Raw genomic sequence first — 19,529 nt, 5'->3', positions numbered from 1 at the left:
AAGGGACCCCTAGGGGATGAGGATTTCTTGCGAAATCACATCGTTTTCTGAGGGAATGGGGGAGGGGGGGAGAGAACTGTCGTCACCAACAGAGTATAAAAAGGGACCATAGGAAACTGATTTCCAGTTCATTGCAAGAGAAGGGGATGATAAGAATATTACAGTGCCTTATGGCACATATCCTCAACGAATGTGCCGTTCTTTTCAATCTGGTTAGTGCGAATGAACATAGCATCTAGGCCCAAGGAGCAGGCGCAGAGATTAGAATGATTGCCTCATATGTAACCCAGGGCACTTTATGTGTATTGTAAAACCTGTGAGAATTTTCCATTAAAAGGAGAAGAATTATATTTTCCTTAAACAAAGTAAAATAAGGCGTGCATGACTTTAAGGCCTTTTAGCAAAAGCGCAAAAAATAAACTTTTTGCAGAATATTGTTCAGTGGAAAATGTTGCATTTGATTTCCATCTGAAATACCTGCGTTTTCGCAGAAATAATAAGTGCCCTCAACTTTTACTTCTTGATTGGGTGTAAGATGAGGCGCTTACACAGAAGCTAGGTAAATTTGATATTGAACATGGGGAAATATCCAGGCAAGAGAGAACTTGTGGTCGACAGAAAGGCAACTGGCGGCACTCGCTGAAGTCAGAGTCTGCTCATAAATTCACATAAGTTGAGGCACCGCACATTTCGAAAAACCAAGACAACTAGTGGTTAGTAAGTGAAATTTTCCAACCCCAAAATTAAAAGGCGAAATTGTTTTGGAAAAATAATCACATACGAAACCTACTACAACTTGAAACTATGCCACTCATGATTCCACCAAGTTTCGACATCATCGCAAGCTTCAGAGCTAAAAGACGTGCTCATTAATTCCATTTTATGTTTAAGTGATGCGGAATGTGGATTTAATTGGATAAAAAGTAGCAACCATAGACCGACAAAGTACATTTAGCACAGCCACGTGACCGGGTGCAACTGACCTCGTGGAAAAGGGACTAAGCCAAAGGAGTTACTATTCAACCTGCACCAGACTGAGGGAAAGTTTTTCACTAGCTAAGATAGCGTAAGCGCTGACTCGGATCGACGTCTAGGAGGGGGGGGGGGGCAGGGTGCTTTCGCTAACTAAAGGTCGTTCCAAGCTAGACGTCTCTCGGTCAAAAGTGGCTCTTGGCTTGAGAGCAAGCCCTTATTATTGGTGCCACGGCACACGCGATTCTACGACACAAGCGCTAGAGGCGACAAGAGGCCCGGCCCGGCCTACGCCAACTTTCTCGCGGGCAAAGATACGCTTGTGCCTCACCGCAAAGAACGAGTGCCTGTTCGCAGGCTGAAGCGTTTGAGATGAGCTTGCCTTTTGGTCGAGGGTAAAAAATTCTTCAAAACTTAGAGGAAATGCTTCACGAATTTTTTTCTGATCCACGTTGACGCGAGTCTCTAGGCCCTGTTTTCGTCCCACGAACAACGCGTTTGTGCCCATAGCCTGTGTAATCGAAACCCACAGCTACCTCAAAACACAATGAACAAGCTGCTAAGAGTGATATTCATGTGATATCTTAGGAGTTTCGCAAACAAACCTTTGCGAACAGAACGAACATCTTCGCACTAACTAACAAATAAAATAAGGAGATAGAAACAGCCAGACAACACGTTTTTCCCATTCTTTTTTTGGTCATTTTGCTATGTTTTAATCTTTCTGCTGCAGAAAAATTTACAATAAAAAGTCTGTCAGCCTAGATGAGTAGTGACTTCACTGGCCCTTAAAAACAAGCACTTGTGGTCGTTGATCACAACGGAAAAGAAATGAACAGTTTATAAAAGTACTGCAATTACATACATACATACATGAATACATACAGCAATTGACTACTATAAGTACAAGGGCTGTTACCACAGGGATCCAGCTAAGACAAATCAAGATATTTTTGTTGCTAGATGCAATGCTGACATAATCATGAACGAATTAAAAATTTTATTGGAATTGTCTGCCAAATAATTTGGCTCCATAACAATAATAATTTATATCTTTTCTATTTTTCTAATAGTTCAAGAACGGTCAGCCACAATGGAAAATAATCGAAAATGAACGCAACAGAAAGACGCGTGAAAGATGTCTTAAGTCAACGTTAATTGTTTAGAAAATAAAAATCTAAAAAGTTAAGGTGTTCTCTCTGATGTTTCCATGGCAACCCACCATGTCTACTCCCAGGGGCACTGTGACCAATAACAGCAATTGTACAACCCTGATGTCATTTCTGCCTTCAACTCTCGAATTGGCTGGTCAATCAAACCCATCTTATTGCCAAACAGTTCCACTAACTACGTATACATCAACAGCTACAAGTTGCTAATCTAATTGTAACTTCGCCACTCCTTGTCACGAAAACTACTTAGCCTTCACCATAGATCTAAAGTATTCCTGCAAAATACTACAATTCACAACGAAAAAAACCTGCCTTTCCTATTTCAACTACTACTCCTACATTAGGGAACTGTAACAATGAATGAAAATCAAAGATACTTTAATTTTTCTGGGTAAAGCAACTCTAAGTTGGCAATAAGAAGTGTTTTTCTTTTACTGATGGAAAAACAGACGTTACCAAGGTCAAGATAGTTAGAGTTTGATTTAATCCTCTTCATACAATCAAAAAGTCAAGTCCAAAAGAAGATTTTTACTTGTTGGCAACTTACTGACTGCTTTTCCTCTTGATTTACATCTGAAGATATCATAATTAGCAATAATACCAGGAGAAGCAACTCAAGGTTTAACAAAAGTTGTTTACTAGATGTTGATTATCTCTCTAAGGGTCTATATGTAGTTTTCATTGAGGAAATTTTATTACATACCTACTGTAGAAATTTTTCCTTGTTTTTTAGCGACTTTAGTAGTTTTTCTTAAACTATTCATTTAGAATACTACTTTCACCATTATGAACTTTACATGGCTACTTTAGGTTAATAAGTTTGTCTCCTCTCTAACTAAGGAGTATTTTATACTAATTCTTCACACAGGGATGCAGCCAAACCATGTAATTAGTAATTTAGTTTCTTGCTTCTACTTTTTAAAATGATGAGACACAATTACTTTTCTATTAAGCCTTGCAGTTCATTGGTAAAAATAATGATACTAAATGCCCCAGGACCACAAAGGAAAGAAGGTTGTAGAGTCCATGATGAGATGACAAATCCCAAGACACCTTATCAATAATGAAAAACTAACCTCCTCAGCAATTCAGTTGAAAGAATCATAAAGTGACAAAAGAGAGGCAAAAGAGTTCAAGAAATCCAGGCTGAAGCCAGCTTACCCAGAAAGCAAATACACAAGAAGGGTGTTCAATATGATGAAGATTAGCAGTTAAATTATGGATATCATATACACTTTGTTTATGGCCAATTGAAGGCAAGTAATTAATACTTTTCTCACCAAAATCTCTGGAAGTGAACATTGTAAATATCTTTTCAAAAGCTTGCAAAAGAAAGACTAGTAAAAGAAAACAGTTTATTTTTCCTTTAGGCTAACAATACAAAATTCTTTTGCAGGATGGAACAAACAAGAAATTGTCCCCACTCTTATGAAAAACAACATAACTGTTGATCCAAGAGGCAAAACTAGGGAGAGGGAGGTGGAAGTAGCCTTGGTGAAAACTTAACAGCCAAACTAATGTTTCTTTTTCCTTATTCAAGACACTTTCTAGCTATATATCTAACACTTTGGAAAATATTTCCAGTTGCTTAACTACCTTCAAATTACACAATGTTCAACTGTGTTGAAATATACTGGAAACAATTCACAGTGCTGTACTTGTCTTCACAGCTTGAATCCTAGTTATATTCTCACACAGAAACTTTTGTTTTAGAGTATTTTGTACACAAAAGCACTTCACTTAGAATCAGCTGAAGACAAGTAATCTTAAATAAAGGAATCTCTATTCAACCATTTTGTGATTTTCTACAGTTTTCATTCCCAAGTTGAATCTCTCAAAGCCTACTTGCCTTCTTATCTTTAATTCAGATTATAAGATCTCTTACCAACTCTATTCAAACTAGATTATACTCTTTTAGGTTTAACTGCAGTATTGTATCCTTTACAGCCGCAAATACAAACCGGATATTTTCTGTATCTGTGGCACATGTGAAGTGGGAGTATATTATCTTATCTGAATCTGGATTCAGGTCCACAAACATTTTAAGAATGAACTCACGTGCTGCCTGTGCATCACACTGGGGTCCTGTACAAAACAAAAGTTATTACAAAGATTAACACAGATACATCAGAAAAAGACTTCTTAAATTCATAAAATAAGAAGTTTATCAGTAAAAACCACCAAAGGGGTAAGAGCACCCTGGAGTAAAAAATTTTTTCTCTACTGAAAAATTTTCAAGCCAGTTTTACTTTGATGCACACTCTTTCACGTTACAAGTCCAAAATTACATTGTATGTTAATCAAACTGGTTTGAAAAATATTGAACCACCAAAAACTCTCAACCAAACAAATATGCTTGAAAGGTATGACTTTGGCTTGAAATAGAGAAGATTAACCAAATTGAACAGGGAACAAAAACCTGAAGACATAACTGGGACAACAAAAATCTAGAATGCTTCAAAATTTCACACCAAGATTGAAAAAGGTATTACTGGTGAAACCCACCATAGCACTCTCATTGATTCTGGTACCCATCTGTACTCAGTTGCTTGGAAACAGGAAAACACTTGAAGAAGTATAATGACTTAGACCTTTGTAATGCTACACCCTAGACTGCTGGAGTCCATGATGAACCCTATAAAATCTATATCAGTTGGCCTTTTGGGTCACCCACTTCAAACAATGATGACAACATAATTCAGGGGCATTAATTTCAATATTGCTTTTAATCATGTGCATGTACAAGCCAATTTGTTTATGCTCAGCAGGAATCTCCTTTCTTTTTACACTTCCATTTCTGTCACTGGCATACAACAACCCTACAAGAAAGTATAGCTAAATGACAAATAAAGGAACAGCTTACATACCATCAAATTCAGGGAAATATTCCACCAAATGCGAAAACATAATTTTCTCTTCCAACAAATCCTTCTTGTTTAAAAATAATATGATGGAAGAGTTCTGAAACCATGGGTATGTGATAATAGTACGAAATAACGCTTTGCTTTCCTCCATGCGATTCTGAAAAATTAAAAGAACAAGGTTATTGATTTGAAAAACATTTGAGCACTTTTCAAAATATTGATAAACAGAAGGAACAATATGATACTCTCTTTTAATGAAAAATAATGCAGTTCTGGTCAGTTGAAAATTAGAACAAAGTTTCTCAGTTGACTTCTTGTCCATCAATGTGATATGTGCACAATTCCTTGAGCACAAAGTGGATGTATGAAATGGAAATTTAAGCTGCAAATCTAGTCACTGAATATTTTTTGCCACCTTGGCAGCCAACATGATCACAGCTTGGAGCATTGATGAAGAGAATTTTCCTTATAAGACTGTTACTGTGCTCACTGTGGTTTACAAGTGAAATTTTGTGGGAAATTCAGAGGTCAAGTAAAAAATTTCCCTAAATCATCACTAATAAATAAATAGAGAACAAGACATTTCTAGCTGACATGTAGCACCATGAAAACTGAATGGTCCATTAAGAAATCAATAGCCCAAACTGATGGAAAATTAACATCATTTGGAATCTGTTGCCTTCAAGGTACAAAGACTTTTTAGTAAGATGAACCAAACTAGTGTAATATCAAGTGAATATCACAAATGCAATCTGAAAAATATTGCAGCTTTGATAGCCCATTAGACTGTATAATTGTCTCAGTTATGTTTTTATTGCAACTCTTGACGTTATCAAAGCATGATGCACAGCACCCATTACTACCTCTGCACAAAAGGCAGAGACCAAAGAAGATAACACTACCTCATTGGCTGATTCTACAAGGACTTGGTCATATTCACTGAGAGCCACAAGAAACATAATTGATGTCACATTCTCAAAGCAGTGAATCCACTTCCTTCTCTCGGACCGCTGACCTCCAACATCAACCATTCTATAAAAATAAGAATAAGTAACTTTTGAGTTTAACAACCTTAATCATGAACTAGCTCTCAGACTGCATTCAATCTTCTGGTGCATTTGACCATAAATAGTCCAAATTTTGCATGTGCATGTAACTGAAAATTGAATATTGGTAAGCAATATCAGAATGCTAGTTGCAAAGAAGCCACAGACTTAGAGTTTAGTCAATATGTTCTTCATTTAATCCAACTCTCAAGAACTGAAACCTTTGCATTTTGCTACCCTTAAGACACCCACTTAGTGAGCATTAACAAGTAGAAATATGCTTCAAGCAAAAAAAGATTTTAACAGCACAATCTTTCTATTTCACTACAAGACAAAAACTTTTTTTGCATTCGACAATTTTTGAAAACCAAATAATTCCATCAGGTGATTGAAACAAAAATATTTGACCCCTATTGGGTGCCAATGCAAAAATACACTCAGACTATATGTGGCTACTGGAATAGCACAATTTTCATAGCATTGGAAATAATTAGAGGTTGTATAATGATGCTACAAGGTAGTGTTGCAGAATATTTGTCTCGCATGCAAAACAGAAAACCTTCTGTATATTTATGAGTACCATGTTCCACAAGATGATTTAAGAATATACTGTCTAATTGACCATCAACCAAAAATTAAATGGTGACAAATAATAATAACAACAATAATTATAATGATAAAAAAGTAATATGATAATAATTTTAAGGGAGCTAACTCAATAGCCTCATGGTTTCCCTATCTGATGGATTCCAACAGTGATTATCTATGCTTCTTTTAATTTTGCCTGTTAATCATAAATAACTTATTTTCTTGCAATTCCATTTTTTTGAGACATATGTCTCATACAAAGAGGCATTTTCTGTCATTCCATGTCTTAAGATGTTACAGCAATCCACCAAACCTCCATTCCTCTGTTCCATCATTCTGTTGAATAACTCAAGGTATCATATTTTGCAGCTTGCTTGCCTTGCAAATTTAGCAGCTCTTTTCAGCATAAGTCACTAATTCAAACAGTAAAATTCTCTCTTTATGAAGAAAACATTTTCCTCAGAGCTTCCATGATGGGCAGATCACATCTACTGAAAAATGTCTGCAAGGAACGTTTTGATTTAAATTATGTGACCATGTGCACCACTGTTTTTCATAGTGTCATGGAAAGAACTGAAAATATTATATCTTTGGATCTGTATAATTTGCTAGTTGTGCCAATATCGCACTACAAAGATAATATGAAACAAACAAAAAGTATCACCAGGAAACATCAGGTCAAAATTGGGTCAAGATCAGAATGCTATTGTCACACTCACTCACTCATCTTGACTACATATGTGGCTTCACCTACTATAGGAGGCAGTAGCCACAAAAAATAATTTTAGATTCACCCTAATCAACAATCAAAAATTACACTTTAACCCAGTTGCTTGAAAGAAATTCCCACCAGCTCACATATTTTCTTTTGCAAGCTCCATAGATGTCTGAAAGACAATCATAGCTTTGAAATTTCTTTAAAAGGGTTGAAGTTGCAGTGATACAAAAAGAAACAGCCCAAACTGCTTTCTCATTTTTACTATGAATTGACAGAATGATGTGATAAAAAACAACAATGATTTTTCACACATGGCAGTCAAGACCTCAGGGGGGGTCATAACTATCAAACAGACACAAAATTTAAAAAGGGAACAAACCACTACAGCCAATTGTGATTAAAAAATTAAATTAGAGAGAATACATCTGGTGTTAACATTAATAGTCTATAACCAAACAGAACTGTGAATAACAACAACAACAACAACAACAACAAAATAAGGGAGGCAAGAGGAGGGACAACAGAAAAAAATCACACCACTCAGATCAAGATCCACATCCACTACATATCACTCATAAAAACACATTGTGACAAACATCTTTCAGCCCCGGCCCTCTGATGCAATGTTCTCCTGTAGTACCTCTCATTTCATTTTAAAATCACTTGGAATTTTCTTGAAAATTCAATGGGTAAAAGGAATTGCTCTTCTGATTTGTTAATTTTTTTTTCTATTGTACTAAACATGAGGGAGAACACAGATGACACCCAAAACAATGCCCGAAAATAAATAAAGAAAACATCTGTCCAACAAGAAAAAGGTGAAGCAACCCGCAAAGGGTGCAGGAGAGAGTCATCATCAAAGCTGACTCCTCAAAAGTGCCTCAAAGAAAATCATTGCAATATCATCCATCAACAAAACCAAAGAGATTTTTCACACAGCTCCAAACTCTTTCTTCTTGCTGGAGACAGTTATCTTCTAGGCAAAAATTAAAAATTTCAAAAAGAAGATTGAAAGAAGTAAAAAAGAAATAAAATCACAACAGTGGCAAATTGCAAAAGTAGACCAAACCACTATTTCAAAGAGCTCTCAAGTCTTTCCTATTTCACATATCAATTAAATTCTTAGGAAAGACTTTTGACTTCAAAAAACAGTTTGAAAAGTTGAATACTTGGAGAAATTGACATCATACACCCAGACCAACAACAACAAAAAGCTTGTTGGGGTTAGATACCCTATTATGTGATTCAATATCCTGTTCCTACAGAAAGATCACTGGATGCAAACTTTGCTGATTTAATCAATGGTAACTCTACTAAACAGAGAAAAAACGTTTTGCAAGTTTGTAAAGTAATCTTATTTAAGTTCAATTTAGGTATTAATGATTTCTCCACAAACATTGCAAAAAATTTAACTGTCTCCAGAATAATTCAGATGAGGCAAATGTCATGACTGTTCATTTCTTAACATAAACTAAACCAAGCTTAAGTTTAAAAATAATTTTCCAGTTTTGAACTAGTTTTCCACAAAATTGTATTCTTGACCACAACAACAGCAGTTTACAGTGAAATCACATGACAAAACCACACCAAAATTTGCAAATCAAATACAACACAGCATTTGCAAGAAACAGCTCGTCTGCTTGAATTATAAATGGAATTCTTTACATACTCAACATTGCAAGAATCAAAGAGTTTATTCAGATAAAGGTTACGGGGGTAATTGAATACATTGTTTCCAAGGAAGAGCTTGCTCAACATATACATCAAGTCAAAATGCAGAGCCACTGTGTACACAAGCAAAGTGAGTGATTGCAAAATTCTACATCCATTGCTACAGGCCAAGTCACAAGTAAACAAAGTGATACAACTGAAATAGTTTGCACAATCTTACTCCAGACCAGCCCATTACCAATGCAAAATATTCTTTGCCTTAACTAAACGTTTTCATTTAATCTTTATGCAGATTCAAGACCCAGAAATGTAAGAGAAAAGTAGGCAACCACATTAACATCCTGTGTGGGGGAAATTTCCTGTTCATTTAAGACGAATTTGCTGGAGAAAAATGAAGGTTCCTTACAAGGAACAAGCCATAAATTAAAATCCGAATAAAGATTAACGGCAATGACACCATCTAGGCCACAACAGGAACATAAAGGCTGGCTACCGTTGCTTAGAAATCAAATAACACTCTTAATAGTTGAAAGGAAAATTAAGCTTACCTAAAAATTATCGTTTCGAGATCAAACGGGTATTCAATGATCCCAGAGGTAGGAGCACGAGCCCGCAGAACGTCTTGTTCTGTCGGAAGGTAATCGGGCCTGGCAAGTCGATCTAAGTCCGTTAGATAACTGAAAGTACAGAGAATAGAATGCAGTAAGAATAAGAGCATATGCTAATAAAATGCACAAGAACGTAAGTCAACTTTGCTGAACGAAGAAGCGACAAAACCGCTAACATGAAAAGACCCCGATGAAACATCAAGTCAATTCAGCGTTTTTCGACGCAATAAAAAGACAGAAACTTTTAAATCGAATTTCTTTGATTGAGGGGTCAAATGGCAGCTTCTGTGGACTAGGTGAATAAAATCGCAGATTCAAGCGTTGTAAATCTGCTATATCGTTGCTCGTCATTAAGCCAACAGACAATTTAGTGCAGAAATTGACAAGCGATCTTTATGCGGACGAATATATCACAAATGATGCACCCAACATTGAATCCATAATGTACCTGAATACTCTGATGTTTCAAAATCAAAGTTACCAGATGAAAAGGCCAGAGCATTCGGACAGCAGTAGTTAATGTTCCGAAACAAAGACCTTGTAGGGGATAATCCAGATGGAATCGGAGAAAATACGAATCTGGCCTGAATATGCCAGCTATGTGTAACAGAACTAAAAATTTATGCAACAATCGTTTAATCGAACTAAAAGTGTGACTGTTCTTGGGCAAAACTGACCATTTCACTTCAAAAACGAGACACCAACATATTCCAAATGACATGCACACAGTGACTTACTATTTCGCAGAGTCGCTAAGTTGGTACTCTCTTCTTCTGTCATAACATTCTTGCATGCCTTGATCGCTCCAGAGAGATCTGGTAGCTATGTAATAGTCGTGTTCGAAGGTAGTAACATTTTTGGGGTCAACCTCTCGCATGGTCTTTGCATGCTCCTGAATAAAAATCGGTGTAAAATGTATAAACATCAAAACAAAAGTCGCACAAAAAAATCAAGTCCATCAATTTCCATTCGCCGGGGAGGCGTTTTCAGAGCGGGTAACTTCTGAAGTAATTGAGCAAAAACACAGTATATGTAATAAACAAGGTCATAAAGTAGTCTAAAATGTAATTCATACCGAATTTGCTGGATTTCTGTACGCTATTTTCAAGGATTCCATCGCTAACGTTAAAGACTGTATGGCAGTTATAACATTCTGATATACCAAAGCCACATAGCCCAGTTTATCTTCATCACTGTATCCCTGCCCGTGAATAATTCTCATCTGCTTTATGAAGGTACTTTTGCCTGATTCTCCAGTTCCTGTGAAAAGAACACATCCCACGTTCAGAAATCTCACTAAGAAAAACATCCCAAACCCACACTTCACCACGGAAACACAATCGCAACCGTGATGAGTGCCTAGATCGATATGGTCTCGGAATTGATGCTCCAAAATAAAGCCTTTACACTTTCTTATTCTGTATGCAGGATGAAAAGAAGGTCTTAATTTATTTAGTAGCAGTCAGGATTAAATTTAAGCATTTATACCAAATATGAGAGTGCGCTAACAAAACATGGAGTCGGTTAAAAAAGTCTGGAACAATCGGCCGCTGGATCCTCGTCGATTACTTCACATCTCGCTTAGCCAGCGGAGCAATACTTGGATCGCGTATGTAAAAGTATATCTACACAAGTATATTTAGCATGCGTATGTATATAAATTTCTATATAAATGCATATGTTTTCTATATATATTTTTATCTGTATTTTATCGAGCGAACATTTCCTTGCGACCAGAGTCGAGCAACACAGCGCGGCTGTTCATGCAGATTTTAGGCGGAACACGACCGCTAACTAGAAAAACATATTAAATACTCACCGAGTAAGAGTAGTTTCAGTTCTCTTCTTTGATTCTTTTTATCCTGCCTTAGTTGTTTTTCGATCTCGGCGTTGATTCGCCTGATCTCCTTCTGCTCTTCACTCATACAGCACGTCATCTTGAAAGAACAAATTGCCTTCGATCGTCACAACCTAAGCCAGCGATGGCGTCAAAAGGAACTATAGTTGTCCTTTTCACTACTCGAGCCCCGAATGGAGCTACGAGTCCACTGAAACTACCGAATTTATTCTTCCAAAATGGTGAACCACTCAGTCTTCTAGGGCGTAGGCGAGCTTCGAAAGCTTTTCCCAGCAATCATTGAAAAACGTCCACAAGTGTAACCAATCCAAATAAGGCCAAGGCCTCCATATTTGGAAGGCAATTTTCCTCGCCCCAGACAAAAAGTACCGCATTTTTCTACAAGCTAGTAACGCCTGGCGATATTTGATGCCTTTTTCTTCCGCCATTTTGTCTCTGAAAAATGTCTTTATTTTTTTTCGCGTTGATGTTGGAGAATTGTCTCTAAGAGAGCGATTGGGATGATACTTTAAACTGTTTAATTCATCTCGGCAAGGAGAATGAAAAACAATGCCACGAATAGAAGAGGAACGAACGCAGGAAGGGGTACGGCCATTGTATATTTGCTCCTGTTAGATTTTACTCGTTTTTCGATGGATTCTACTTTCTTTAAATATTTTATTTATTCGAGAATCGTCATTTTTATGGATGTGAACACTGAGATACAAATGTTGAGTAACTTGTTTACAAGCAGCACAGTTCCACTTGTAATCTACGACTAATTTACATAAAATCTCTTTAAGGCTGAGAAAATATTTGTTCCTTTTTTACTGCGTTCAAAATATTTTTGCTAATCAATCATTTCAATATACCCAATGATCATACTGTGAAATTGGCCATGGACTTAATAATCTTGTTTTACTTAAATGTTCTGTCAAGATCACAAAGCTTATGGTGTATTTTGTGAAAGAAGTAGATCTGCTGGGCATCAGCTTGATTTTCTTCATGTTGTGGAAGAGCCACACTAGGATCAACAGTATCAAATCATGTCTGTAAGTCCAGGTTGATTTAAAAGATGTTAGAGGACAAGGTTAAAAATGATACCTACAAGAACCTAGAGGTCAGAAGGCAAAAGTTGAAGGTTCTCCATTGAATGAAGGGCGAAAAATCAAATGTGATTTTTATTTTGATGAGACAAACACCACTACTCTGGCAAATTAAAACTGCTTACTATCCAAAGTTAGACGAAACAAACCAGTACCTACTTTATTGGCCACTGTGAGTTGAGTTTGTTGTTGGTTCTTGTCCTCGCTCTGAGAATTTTTTGCGGAGTTCTTCAGTTTTCTTCCTTTTGCAAAAACTAACTTTCCAAACTACAATTCACCCTAAAGGAGTGAACTAAAAAGTGGCACCTCATAGAAAGTCCACCACTGAATTCTCATTATCATTTTTATTATTAGATACACTGAGGTCCTCTTCACACTCAATTATTACTACAAGTGAATTTCTAATTGGCAGCCAGTGCTTGGCAGCAGTGAAGAGAATATTATGTGCAATATTATTTTGTGGGGGTGCAAGAAACAGGATTATGGAGAACAAGTGAATTGATCAGAGGGTTCAATGATTTAAAGGTATTATAATTTTTTGCTTCAATTTCAGATAAGTCGAATACTTTTAAATCTAAAATATTAGAATTAGGGGAAGGAAAGTATCCACAACAACTTTGACAGTAAGATCTGTGCAATTAGATATGAATGCAATGAATTTGGATTAGGTTAGAAAAAATTGAGAGACTGCTTACCTTACAGAACTTGCTACTGGCTCTGCTAGGTATTCTGACATAAAAACAAATCAAAACAAAATAATAGAAACAATCAGGATTTATTTCAAAGAATGTTAGTTGTTATGGTGGATTGTGTTTCTTTTTTCAAAGAACTTGCATGCCCAAATGGATTTGATGGCTCCAGTGAGAAATTTGTTCACAATCTTTTTGTTCATCTGAAACAACAAAATGTCTCAAAATGGTCCTTTCAGCGGAATGTGCATAATTTTGTTGATGTCTGGGTGAAATTGAGACTTGCCCAAAATTTTATTTTTCAGAGGACTAATCTACTGGATGTAATTTTTTAAGATATAATGATAAAAAGATATCAGATTTTTGAGAAAAGAAAAGCTTACAAATGGCAACAACTTTCCACTTAAAAGTATTATTTAAGGTTACATTAACATTAGAGCTCATTAATAACAAGTAATAAAGTGGCTCTTGAATTAAAACACTTCATTTATGAATTGGTTCTTATAAACTGCCTTGGAAATTTTTTCTCAGGCTAGTTAAAACAACTTTCAGGCTAGTACATGATTACATAATAATTTTAATAATTCAAAAACCATTTATGTTAGTCATATCTATTTTTTGTTATTTTGTGTTACAAGTTCATCAGTTACAACTTAATTGTATACACTTAATAAATGAACTTGGTTGTTTTTGGTCATTTGGCAATTGAATTAATTAAGGTAATTCAATTACAACGCTTATCAATAAGTTGTATGAAAAGTTCTGTGAAGCTTAGAAAACTGTGAACACCAGAAATTAAGGTCCAAAATAATTTCTCACCTGGTACCTGTCATGTTGTCCGGTCAATCCTATTTTTGCTCAGGCACAATCCATTTTTAGCCAGACAAGTATCCATTACATTATATCTCATAAAACTCCCCCCCCCCTCCCCCAGCTTAGAGAACAAGTATATATACTGGAAGTACCACTCTTTTATAGTACATGCAGTCTCAAATTTAATACAATAAAAGTGATACAGCTGTATTTCAGACCTAAGCTTAGTTTGTAATTGAGTTCTTCTCTGCACACATAAAAAAGACAGACAACATGTCTGACCATCCAAGGAGTTGGTCAGACATAAACCTATCTTTGACCAGACATTGACCATTGACAGATCATCATTTTGAGTCATGACAAGTATTGGTGGAGTGTTGATTTTTTTTAGGAAAAAAAGCAAATCATAAAACTAAACCACAAATGGCAACAATGATTAGCTTGTAAGTTTGAGGTTTGCTTTGTATTGATTGGTAAGTACACAATTGACTTGCCAGAATCAGTTAAAAGTGTTCATGGCCTTTTGATTTTCACAATAAAAAGCTTTTCAATAAGCTGTATGCACAACTGAGTAAATGCAAACTATTGAAAAGTACTCAGCAATTGTCTTGAAAGCATGAAATCCATGTTTGCTACATGGGAGTATAAGACTGGGTGAGTATTGCTGACCCAATTTCCTCTATTTTCATGTCAGTTACTAACAAATGTGAAAGACATGGACAAACCAAAGAAGAGATGGAGAGCAGTTTATGAGATTTACTGTTCTTACTGCCAAGGCTCTATATTGGAGAGACTGGCGAAAACCTCACAACTAGACTGACTGGACACAAGCGGATGACAAAGAAAGGTGATTTCAACTTTCTGACAGCATTGACTTATGAACCCCACTATTTACTGGGACTATGCACAATGCCTTACCTACAGCACTAACTACTTTTAATGACTGATTCTGGAAAGCTGATTCACTAACTTAGAACAGACTCACCTAAACAGGTGTCAACTACTACTAGCACCATACAACCTGTTTATTCACAATGTTAACATTACAAACAAACCAAATGGACAACCTAACTTTATACCATGCGATTGAAACTGACCAATCATGACCAACTTACAGCACTTGAGTCTTACAGCCAACAAGATAACAGCAAAACTGACCAATCAGTTTATACAAACCAGATCTAGAACATTTGTCTGACAACAATTATTCACATGACTCTGATGATGACATCCGCTCAGGTTGTCAAAATTTCAGACACCATTACCAATAGCAGTCCTTCTCAGGACTACACTCACCTAGACAACCAGACTACACTATCACACTAATTATTCTTGACAATTCCCTCACCTTCCTATTGCCAAAAGTTTTACATTTTTGTCTTATTGTCCCATTACAAAATTGAATCCAATCGCAGATTCTAACTAATTCTAATTGTAAGTTAACTGTTAACTAAAAACTTGGCTTCAAATGGTATGGTAATGTGTTTCCATTAATTAAACCTCTTCAGCTTTATTCTTCTGTATATTTTTCTTTGTCTGGAAAAGGTCTGTGTTGTTTCAATCTGTTGTATGGTTTTGTATTCTTATTTTTTCAGTTTTAATCTGCCAATGTTTTTAAAAAATAAGATTCATCAGCCACATTGGCATTTAACAGACCCAGATGAACAAGAATGTGATACTTATTCTATTATTTATTTTGTCTCTTTTCTCAATTTTGTCTTTAACAGGAGCTATTAGAGAAAAAGACAGCTTCACAAGAAGTGAAATAATATCAGGCAGTCCTTGAACCAAAAGTGCTTTGACTCTAGGAGGAAAATATCAAAAGTGGAGATCAGCAAGAATGAAATTGGCTGACTCTTAGATTTTCAACACACAAGAATACCTTAATTTTATAACTTTGTTCAGATGTATTTCTTTCTTTAGGTTAAAAAAATTTTGGTCGCTGATATGATTGAGTACATTTTGTAGAATATGGTCTTTGGAGAGGGGGATAGTTCAAGGTCTTGGAAGATTCTTCCAAGAATCTTGCAAGATCTTTTACAAATGTTGCCTTTGATGTCATTTTCCTCGAATAGTTCTCACCAGAATCTTACGAGAATCTTACAAGATCTTGTTAGATTCTTGTAAGATAATACAAGTCCACAGCAAGATCTTACAAAGATTCATACAAGAATCTTACAAGATCTTTGAAAATTCTTATAAGAATCTTTGCGCAAGAATCTTACAAGATCTTTTAAGGTTCTTGTAAGAATTGTATTTAGGTAAGATATCAAGATGTTTTTAAGAAACTTAATAAAATTCTTTCTAAGTTCTTAATAAAGTTTCCACCTGGGAGCTTCCAAGGGAGACATAACACTTTGTCAGCCTACCTATCTGTCTAGCTCTCTTTGCCTAGCTTTCTGTATGGCTGTCTGTCTACCTGTCTGTGTGTCAACAGGCATATTTGTTTGACTGTCTGTCTTTCTACCTGCCTGCCTGCCTGCCTATCTGTCTTTTTGTCTGCCCATCTGTTTGTTGCTCTACCTGTCTGTTTGTCTGCCTGTTATCTGTCTACTTATTTGTCTTTCTGCCTGTTTGTTTGTCTGCTTGTCTGTCCTTCTGCCTGTCTGTCCTTCTGTCTGTCTCCCTGTTTATTTGTTTGTCTGTCTACCTGTTTGTCTCCCTGTTCGTCAAGAGAATATCAACTGGTATTTTCTTGCTTTCCATCTGTCTGCCTGTCTGTCTGGCTGTTTGTTTGTCAGCCTGTCCGTCTTTCTACCCATATGTCTGTCTGCATGCCCATTAGTTAGTCTGCCTGCCTGACTGCATGTCTGTTTATCAGTTTATCTGCCTGCCAGTCAGGCTCTGCATCTTTACTGCATTTCAATGAAGTATCTTTTAATCAAGTATTTATGCTGCGAGGAGCCTGGTGGGTTGAGTTTTAGCCTCCTTCACTTCTGATAAGCCTTTCATTCCTTTAACAATCAACTAGCGTGTTTGGCAAATGAAATTTTAAGTGAAACCTCGAATCTAATTCTTTAGCTCTACTTTTCAACAAGATGATTTCTATGTGGCTCTCCTCTAGTTTATAATTTTAGCTCATTTTCGCTGACTTCAGTTCTACTGGAGTATAATTTTTTCTTAGTCCGATTGCATACGGTTTTAAGATGTTTTCCATTTTTTCGAGACTTTTCGCGTCAGTACACTTAAGTCCATTTAACATTCAGATTAAAAAAGGGTAAGTTTCGGAAGAAACTGTGGTGCTGCGTGGGTGGAGGAGTATAACAAGACAATTTGGTTTTATCAACTGAGATGATAACATTAATTGGCTACCGTAGAGCTGACGTTTGATTGATTGATTGAGATTGACAGTTACAACGTAGGGCTGACGCTCGAAACGTCAGTTTACACACTCTTTACGGTGGCCAATTTAAGTGATCAACTCAGTTTATAAAATCAAATTCGAAAAAACCTCATTTCACATACAGTTTGTCTCAAGTTTGATTGCATATGAAGATTAGGTTTATTGTCATTTTAGACGAGATATACACGAAACTCACTCCTGAGACATTATGTAACCAAGAGTCAGCTTCATGAAGGTCCTCTCCTTGTATAACCTGACCTAAATGAAAATGTCAAAAGTGCGAAGCCTCAACATCCGATTTTAGATATTTTGAATGAAACTACTATTCCGTGTAGAATTCTGAATTGAAACCCCGCAAAATTCGGCCATTAAGTGGGAGGTAAAGAAGCATTAGCAAAAAAGTAGAAAAGTACGGGAAATCAATTGTAAGGAATTATTTTAAATATCTATGACCAATGCCTGTTGTGAAGTTACGGTCTGCGTGGGTCTTTAAGAGTTCCTGTGTGGCCACAAAGGAAGATGAGTACCGAATAAAAAATTGTTTGTTACTTTTATTTTCCGTTACAAGTGGTACTTTGAGCACGTTTGTACCACGTCCTAGCTTGTAGTGAATAAAACTGGATCAGAATGCAAATAAAATCACAAAATCCTGTAAGTTTAACCCCAGGATCGAGTTTTTGGCCGCTGAATCGCGGGAATGCGCAGCGACCGAAATCAGAAACCCACACTTATCCAAAAAACCCTTTCTTTTCCAATTTTTGGTTTTTTTTTAAACAACTCCCTGACGCGTTACGAACTGTTTTGGGGGAGCTAAGAACAAAGAAGGACTTCTTCAGCACGTAGCCTTAAAATTGCAGGCCTAAATTGTCGCTTGCTCCATGTGGCTCGAAGACCTTTGCACTAATACGATTTTCTCTGTTGTTCTCCCAAAAGCTGTTAGTGTTGTATCAATGTATTTGTTGGTTGGAGATAAAAACATGATAAAATATATCCAAAGACTTGAGCGAGCTCGCATGCACTTTTAGTTAACGTTAATTTTCATCGCTCCATGCTATACTAACGCACAAATAACTGAGTAAACATTTTCACTATCAGGACGCAAGTAGTTTTTCGGTCTCTTTTTAAAAATTATCCTATCCACATGCAACGATTTTTAAAATTACCTTCGACAGAAAGGCTTGCACGCGATATCGAGCGAGTGTGGGTGGAAAATTAACGAGTTGTCACCCTTTGTAGTCCTACAATTTACCACAATAAACTGAGGTTAGAGATACGAAGAGTAACCATGTGATATTTAATTTGCTTTTGCCCAATGTACCTCGCACCTTTTCCATCCCATCGAAAAAAACATACCAAGCGAGTCACATAAAAATGTTATGACCCAATTTTTTCAAAACAAAAAGTTAGTAGGCACGCAATTTCTATAAGCAAGGCCCTCTGATTGCTACTTAGGGGGATCTAAAATGGAATAATTAGATAAGTGTAAGGACTCTCGATGAGATGAATTCAATAATTACATCATCTACGGTTTATTTTTCAAATCTTTTGTGAAGCCCTCTCTTTAACACGGATTAACAGCATAACATAGGTGATCGGGTGTGCAGTCAATAATCACGTACTGCACGATTCTCACATGCTTTATATCTCGAGGAGGTTGTTACACGTTTTCCTTTGTATAAGACTATTGTTTTATTGAAATTGTGAGTTGCCCTTCTGTCTGTGATCTTTTGTCAGGCATTGTTAGTTTGAACGCTCTGATATTCAAGCGGAACTTTCCGTAATCCAGGGATTAGTACCAAGCCTGACGGACTAACGTGACTTGTATTCATTAGCACTCAAGCAACGATTACATCTTTCTTCAGGTTTTCTAACAGTAGCTTAAAAAACCTTAAATCTACTCAACCGAGGTGAAAAGTGGATGTCATTCTTTTTATTTAACCAGGGATGAGAGTTTTGACATTGCTGATCTCAACGATATGGCAGACGCGTGAAATATTTGAACCACCCGTCAGCTCACTCGCACTAACAGTTTCGCGGCTGAGTATTGTTTGACCCCATATCGAGGACTGCGATGTTTTCATAGTTCTCTACAAGTTTGCGAT

The 19,529-nt window shown here is 36.5% G+C and overlaps 1 protein-coding gene and 1 long non-coding RNA gene across 2 annotated transcripts; one reads left to right on the top strand and one right to left on the bottom strand.

The window, feature by feature from the left end:
• Window positions 1–1,787: 1,787 nt before the first annotated feature.
• On the bottom strand, window positions 1,788–11,758 carry LOC131772478 (guanine nucleotide-binding protein subunit alpha-11). Its single transcript, XM_059088378.2, has 7 exons — window positions 11,459–11,758; window positions 10,715–10,899; window positions 10,377–10,531; window positions 9,580–9,708; window positions 5,911–6,040; window positions 5,012–5,165; window positions 1,788–4,229 (listed from the first exon to the last, which is right to left on the bottom strand). The coding sequence occupies exons 1-7, from the start codon at window positions 11,574–11,576 to the stop codon at window positions 4,039–4,041; spliced, it is 1,062 nt and encodes a 353-aa protein (XP_058944361.1). The 5' UTR covers window positions 11,577–11,758; the 3' UTR covers window positions 1,788–4,038.
• A 144-nt stretch (window positions 11,759–11,902) lies between these two features.
• LOC131772521 (uncharacterized) lies at window positions 11,903–16,356 on the top strand. The gene is made up of 4 exons (XR_010716265.1): window positions 11,903–12,082; window positions 12,937–13,107; window positions 14,779–14,931; window positions 15,812–16,356. It is a non-coding gene; the product is annotated as an uncharacterized lncRNA (long non-coding RNA).
• The last annotated feature ends 3,173 nt before the right edge of the window (window positions 16,357–19,529 follow it).

This window comes from Pocillopora verrucosa, chromosome 1 (assembly GCF_036669915.1).
Source record: "Pocillopora verrucosa isolate sample1 chromosome 1, ASM3666991v2, whole genome shotgun sequence".
Lineage (NCBI taxonomy): Eukaryota > Metazoa > Cnidaria > Anthozoa > Scleractinia > Pocilloporidae > Pocillopora > Pocillopora verrucosa.
Note: the sequence above shows the minus strand (reverse complement) of the source record. Positions and strands in the feature narration are given on the sequence as shown.

Excerpts from the sequence above, each read along its gene's own strand:
- LOC131772478 (XM_059088378.2), bottom strand. The coding sequence starts at position 11,576 with ATGACGTGCTGTATGAGTGAAGAGCAGAAGGAGATCAGGCGAATCAAC. Across the intron at positions 10,532-10,714 it reads ACAGAAATCCAGCAAATTCG|GAGCATGCAAAGACCATGCG; the intron begins GTATGAATTACA and ends ATTTTTATTCAG. Across the intron at positions 4,230-5,011 it reads ATATTTCCCTGAATTTGATG|GACCCCAGTGTGATGCACAG; the intron begins GTATGTAAGCTG and ends TGTTTTGTACAG.